The sequence below is a fragment of the Chiloscyllium punctatum genome, chromosome 8 (assembly GCF_047496795.1).
Source record: "Chiloscyllium punctatum isolate Juve2018m chromosome 8, sChiPun1.3, whole genome shotgun sequence".
Lineage (NCBI taxonomy): Eukaryota > Metazoa > Chordata > Chondrichthyes > Orectolobiformes > Hemiscylliidae > Chiloscyllium > Chiloscyllium punctatum.
Window position 1 is genome coordinate 88,817,592 of NC_092746.1, and position 6,985 is coordinate 88,824,576.

Consider the following 6,985-nt stretch of genomic DNA (forward strand, 5'->3'; position numbering starts at 1 on the left):
CAATGGCAGATGGAGTTTAATTTAGATAAATGTGAGGTGCTGCATTTTGGACACGCTAATCAGGGCAGGACTTATGCACTTAATGGTGAGGTCTTGGAGGGTGTCGCTGAACAAAGAGACCTTGGAGTACAGGTTCATGGTTCGTTGAAAGTTGGTAGTGAAAAGGTGTTTAGTATGCTTTCATTTATTGGTCAGTGTATTGAGTATAGGAGGTGGGAGGTCATGTTGTAGCTGTACAGGACATTGGTTTGGCCAGTATTGGAGTATTTCATGCAATTCTGGTCCCCTACTATAGGATGGATGTTGTGAAACCAGAAAGGGTTCAGAAAAGATTTACAAGGATGTTGCCAGGGTTGGAAGGTTTGAACTATAGGGAGAGGGTGAATAGGCTGGGTCTGCTTTCCCTGGAGCGTTGGAGGCTGAGGGGTGAAATTAGAGGTTCATAAAGCATGAGGAGCATGGATAGGGTAAAAGGCAAGGTCTTTTCCATAGGATGAGGGAGTCCGAAACCAGGAGGCATAGGTTTAAGGTGGGAGGGGAAAAATATAAAAAGGGACCTGAGGGAAGATGTTTCCACACAGAGGTAGCATACGTACGGAATGAGCTACCAGAGGAAGTGGCAGAGGCTGGTATGATTACAACATTTAAATGCATCTGGATAGATATATGAATAGGAAGGGTTTTAGGAATACAGGCCAAATGCTGGCAAATGGGATTAGACTTATACTGGATACCTGGTCGGCATGGACATGTTAGACCGAAGCATCTATTTCCCTGTTGTATATCTCTATGACTCCATTGAAACACCCATTTTCATCTTTCAGGTGATTGTGAGATGGCTATTTGTGGGGGAGTAAGCTGTATCATTGAGCCAAGAGTCAATGTAGCACTAAGCAAAGCAAAAATGATATCACCAGATGGAATCAGCAAACCATTCTCTAGTAATGCCAATGGATATGGAAGAGGAGAAGGCTGTGGAATTCTTCTATTGAAGAAACTTACAAAGGTGGGGTATGATTATTACACATCTTTCCCTACTGTTTTCTCCAAAATATTTACTTACAAATGGGTCCTGACTCCAATGTTTGTAATAAAATTACCATATTTGTTAATCCTGTTGACAGGCACAGGAGGATCGTGATCATATTTGGGGAGTAATAGTTTGTAGTGCAGTCAATCAGGATGGTAGGACAATCACACCAATCACCAGACCCTCACAAATGCAGCAAGAAGAACTATTGAGAAGTATTTACCCAAACAATGTCGACCCATCACAGGTTCAGTACATGGAGGCTCATGGAACCGGAACTCCAGCTGGTGACCCTACAGAAGCAGCCAGTATATCAAATATTATTGGAAAATCCAGACATTCAAACTCCCCTCCACTCATCACGGGTTCTGTCAAAGGAAACATCGGTCACACAGAGTCTGCTGCAGGAGCAGCCGGTTTAATTAAAGTGCTCCTCATGATGTATCATGGCAAAATTGTATCATCACTGCACTATTCTGAGGAGAATTCAAGCATCAATGCAAAAGCTTTAAATCTACATATTCCAACTCATGTGGAAAAATGGGAAGAGGGTTGGATGAAAGAGAGGATGGCAGGGATCAACTCATTTGGATTTGGGGGAACAAATGCTCATGCAGTGGTAAGGCAGTTCAAACAGAGTTCTGTTCAAAACTGTGTACAAAAACCGTTGGAAATATTTGTGCTTTCTGCAGCCTCCCAGAATTCACTTAGAATGATGTTGGAAGATGCAAGTCACCAAATAAAGGAAAATGATGACATTGTGCTCCAGAACCTGGCATATACATCTGCTTGCAGAAGAAGCCATAAAAATAACAAATACAGAAAGGCATTTGTGACATATTCTCTCAGGCATCTACAACAACAACTTAAATCAGCCACAGGTACGGAAGTGGCTCAGATAAAGACAGGGGTGAAGCTAATATTTGTATTCTGTGGCAATGGTGTTTTATATCAAGGTATGTGCAAACAGCTACTGCAAACAGAAGCAGTGTTCAGGGCACAAATTGAGGAGATAGAACAAATATTCAAACAATATTCCGATGTCAAATTGCTAGATTTAATTCAAAATGATTGTGGTGACTTCACAAACCCTGGCATAGCACAACCACTGCTGTTTGCCATTCAGGTTGCAGTTGTCTCTCTTTTGAAGTTTTGGGGAGTGCAGCCTGATGTTGTCATTGGCCATTCAGTTGGGGAAGTTGCTGCAGTATGTTGTGCAGGGATGCTTTCATTACGAGATGCTGTAAAAGTAGTTTACCACCGAAGTGTATTGCAGTTAACAGTGACAGGAGGTAGGATGTTGGTAATTAGCAACCTATCTGTGTCAATAGTGTCAGACAGACTTGATTCCTATTCAGGGGACCTGTGCATTGCTGCATTCAATAGTCCCTCATCATGTACAGTAGCAGGTGATGCCAAAGCAATAGACAGGTTTTACGCGGAATTATCCAGTTCATTTGGTAACAAAAATGTATTGCTTCATATTTTAGATGTTCCTGCAGCATATCATAGTCACTTGATGGATCCAATTTTAAGGCAGGTGGAAGAGAACATAGGCAACTTAGAAGCACAAAAAACAGAGACAAAAGTAGTTTCCACAGTTACTGGTCAGTTGGTTACACGGGATGACTATGTCACAGGCAAATATTGGGCCAGAAATATTCGCAATCCTGTTGCTTTTGAACAAGCCATAAGAACTGCTGTTGCAGGCATGAAGAGTGCTGTGTTTGTAGAAATAGGTCCAAGAAGGGCTTTACAAAGATATATCAAAGAAATTGTAGGGAATGAGGCTTTGGTTTTGTCTGCCGTACAGCCAGAGAAAGATTATGCAACACTGCTTTCTGTTTTATCAACACTCTTTGAACTAGGATTCAATCCTAACTGGCAAAATATGTATGTAGAACGTGAGACTGTTCCAACATTGTATCCTTGCTATAAATTTGATCGTACTAAACTTCAGGTCAATTTTGAAGACTTTAGACAAAGCCATGAAAATGTAATATCTACCTCTCATCCTTTCCTCTGTGGCTCAAACAGAGATCGTAAAGAATTCAACTACATCCTAACACTAGCCATAATGCCATATATATTGGAGCACAAAAACAACAATATTCCTATATTACCTGGTTCAATTTATGTGGAACTTGGCTTAGCATCTGCCCTGGCAAATATTAAGCCAAAGATACCTCTCAGTTTGTGCCAAACCCAAATCACTTTTTTAAATCCCTGTATTGTGCACCCAAAGTCAACTGAGCTCAAAGTGCAGCTCAGCAATGAAGGCACAGTGACCAAGTTTACTGTTTTGGCATCTACTGCCACTTATGCAGAGGGAGAGGTTCATTATGCAAATGAATGCATAGTTGAAGAAAATGTTATTTCTGTTCAACATATTTTGCAAAGAGTCAAAGAAAAGATCAAGGCAGAAGACATCTACGAAAACCTCTCCTCTTTAGGTTTCCAGTATGGCTCAGTTTACAGATACCTTGGGGATGTGTTCTTTGGGGATGAACTAAAGGAAGCTATTACATGTATTAAAGTCCCTGATGAGATTGTGTTGCAGATGCATGAATATCACATTCATCCAGTCATTTTAGATTATTATATGCAAATGACAGCTATTATAGCAATGAAAATGTCAGACTCTAGAGCAGGATTCCCAACATCCATTAGGAGTTTGACAGTATGTCGACCAATGCAGCCGGAAATGATGATGTATATGAGAACATGTAAATGTACCACAGAATTCTTTGAGGTCTCTGGGGGGTTTACTGATACAAAGGGAGTCCTCATTGCAGAACTAAAAAATGTCAGAATTACATTTCTGAGCTATCACAATTCCACAGAATTGAACAATCTTTTCTACCAGAATGACTGGGAGCAAATTGTTGACCTCCCCAAAGGTATAGCTTCAGCCCCCAAATCATTGGTATTTGCAGATAACTATGGAATTGCTAAAAGCCTTCAGAAGTACTTACACACTCAGTCCTCATATATTCCTTATAAGGAACCTAAGACAATGATGGACATAGAACTTACACAAGTTCTAAGACAGTACAATGTGAGTAATTTAAACAACTTTGATGAAGTATTATTTTTTTGGGGAATGCAAAATATAACTGGTCAGAGCAGTGAAGCAGTGGTGGAGCATGTCAGTAGTTGCTGTGAGATTTATCGTCAAATCCTTCAACTACTTCAGAGAGAAAAATCCACAAAGTCCATCAGAACAATCACATACAGAACATCAGAAAAAACAGTGGATCAAATCACTCCAGGCTTTGCCTTATGGGGTATGACCAGATCATGTGCTGCAGAACTTCATGAGGTAACTTTTCACCTGATTGATATCAGCTCTGTTCTTGATGCAGATATAGTAGCATTAGCAAATGCTGTTACCCTGCCTGCTAATTACCCTGAAGTAATGATTAAACTAGGAAAGACGTATACATCTCACATCAGACGAGTTCCCATTAAAACTTCTGACAACGTACAGAACATGGTTCCTTACTCTAGTTTTGGAAATGTTGTTTTCCAGACAATGGATCCATATAAAGTTGTAAATTTTCATGCAAAGCCACAACAAAGCAAAATGAACAAGCCTACAAAACAAACTGTATGTGTTGAAATTGATAACATTTGCATCCATTCATCAGACTATTTTCCAGTCAGTGTCTCAGATATGAACATTGGACGGACAATGTACTGGAACAAATCTGTAACAGAAGGACATAATCTACTTGCTCTTGACTTCAGTGGTACAATCACTGCAGTCAGCAATGATGTAAAGACCTGCAAAGTAGGTGATCATGTTGTTGCATGTTATCCAGTTGCTGCATTTTCAACAGTCATCCTTTCTGCTTCTGTTTGTTACAAAAGCAGTAAAATTCCAGTACTGAAACAGACACCATGTGTTTCATACTTTATACTTGCATGGGAAATACTCCATAACACTTTACCTCGAAATAAGCATCACAAATTGGTAATTATTTCCAGTGTACCTGAATCGTGTTTGAGTCAAGTGTTGTCTGTAGCAGCCAGTGCATTTGGTTGGAGAGTTCAAATTGAATACAATGGCATTTCACATACTTCAACTCATTCTGATGCACTACTTTTTCTGCCTCCTATTAAGACATCCTTGGTTGCAAAGTATGTCAACAGCTCTTCTGCTCAGCATGTTGTTGTCCTCTTTGACAACAATCATGTGCTTGGCACTTCTCAGAGCATTCCTGGTTGTGAAAGAGACAATGTTTATATTCACACTTTGCCGGTAGCTAACATATTTCAGAAAGGATATCTTGTAAAATCTGCACATGATGTTTACAAGTGGATGAGATCAATGCATTTAAAAATGAAACATCTTGATTTACCAAAAATTAATTTTCAACAAATTGTCTTGAATGTGAATGAATACAGGGAAGAGTCATACTTCACCTGCAAAGCTGTTTCAGTTGTAGATCTGAAGAATGTGCATGCATCAATTAGCCTGATGCCAGAGATACCAGTGTATCTTAGTCAAAATCAACTTTTTAGAAATGATGCAGCCTATATAATCACAGGGGGACTTTCAGGGCTTGGCTTTCTGACAGTAAATTTCATTGCAAAACACGGTGGTGGATATGTCATTATTCTGTCAAGACGGACTCCATCTAATGAGATGCAGGAAGAATTTAGAAATATCCAGAATAAGTTTGGGACTAATGTAGTTAGCATAGCCTGTGATGTTTCAGTGCTTTCAAATGTTGAAAAAGCAATCAATGCCTTTCGTCACTCCTTTCCAAAGGTTGCAATTAAAGGGGTTTTTCACAGTGCTGTGGTATTGCACGATGGCCTTCTTCAAATTCTGAACAAATCATTATTTGAAAAAGTTCTGAATCCCAAAGTTGCAGGAGTCCTGAATCTTCACCACACAACACGATCCCTCCAGTTGGATTACTTTGTATGTTACTCGTCAATTGCATCATTTAGTGGAAGTTCTGCCCAGTCAAGCTATTCTGCAGCAAACTCATTTCTTGATTTCTTTATCCACTATAGAAGAAACCAAGGGCTTGTGGGGCAAACTTTAAACTGGGGTGCACTAAACCTTGGACTGTTACACAATAAGTTTAGAACCCAAAAGTTTCTGGAGTCAAAAGGAATAATGATGATGGAACCTTCAGAAGTTTCTGAATGCCTTAAGCAATGCTTGGTGCTAAATAATCCACAACAAGCTATATGCAAATTTAATTTCTTGATTTTATATAGATTTGATGAAAATCCATCCTTCAAAGCACGATTCTTTTCAATTGTAAAGGATGAAATTAGTAATTTAGAAGTCAATAAAGAGCAAATTGTATCTAGTAATTCAGCAGTGACACCGGAACAGTATGTTATTTCATTGTTGTCTGAAGTCAGCAATGCTGATCCTGCAGATTTTACAAAAGAATCAAATCTCTCCAGCTTTGGCCTTGATTCCATGCTGAGTATGACAGTGCAGAATCGCATTTATGAGGAAAAACACATCAGCTTGCCAATGGTAACATTGCTTGATCCAAAGACTACGATACATACTGTGGTGTCGTTACTTGAAGAGAAAAGTACTGTTCAGCCACAGATTGGAAACATAACTGTGCGACACTTCGAGAGCAAATCTCTGAGTGATACAGATGATGAATACACCCAATTGTAAAATAGTTACACTTAGTTACCCTAATGAAGGAGAATTTAACATTTTCATGTGTGGAAAATGCTTTTCCAGCAATTCCATTCAGAATGGTTACTCAGAGTTTGATAGGAATTGCTGGAAAAACTCAGTAGGTCTGGCAGCATCTGCGGAGAGAAAGCAGAGTTAATGTTTCAAGTGCAGAAGGGTCACTGGATTCGTAATGTTAACTCTGCCTCTCTCCACATGCTGCCAGACCTGCTGAGTTTTTCCAGCAATTTCTGATTTTGATTCTGACTTCCAACATCCGCAGCTCTTTG

The 6,985-nt window shown here is 39.6% G+C and overlaps 1 protein-coding gene across 1 annotated transcript in view; it reads left to right on the plus strand.

The window, feature by feature from the left end:
* Positions 1-6,693, plus strand: part of LOC140480283 (phthioceranic/hydroxyphthioceranic acid synthase-like) — a 28,308-nt gene extending 21,615 nt beyond the window's left edge. Inside the window, exons 5-6 of the mRNA XM_072574990.1 lie at positions 825-1,006; positions 1,125-6,693. Of these exons, the coding sequence (XP_072431091.1) occupies positions 825-1,006; positions 1,125-6,692 (5,750 nt within the window). The 3' untranslated portion in view covers position 6,693. The remainder of the gene's footprint in view (positions 1-824; positions 1,007-1,124) is intronic.
* The last annotated feature ends 292 nt before the right edge of the window (positions 6,694-6,985 follow it).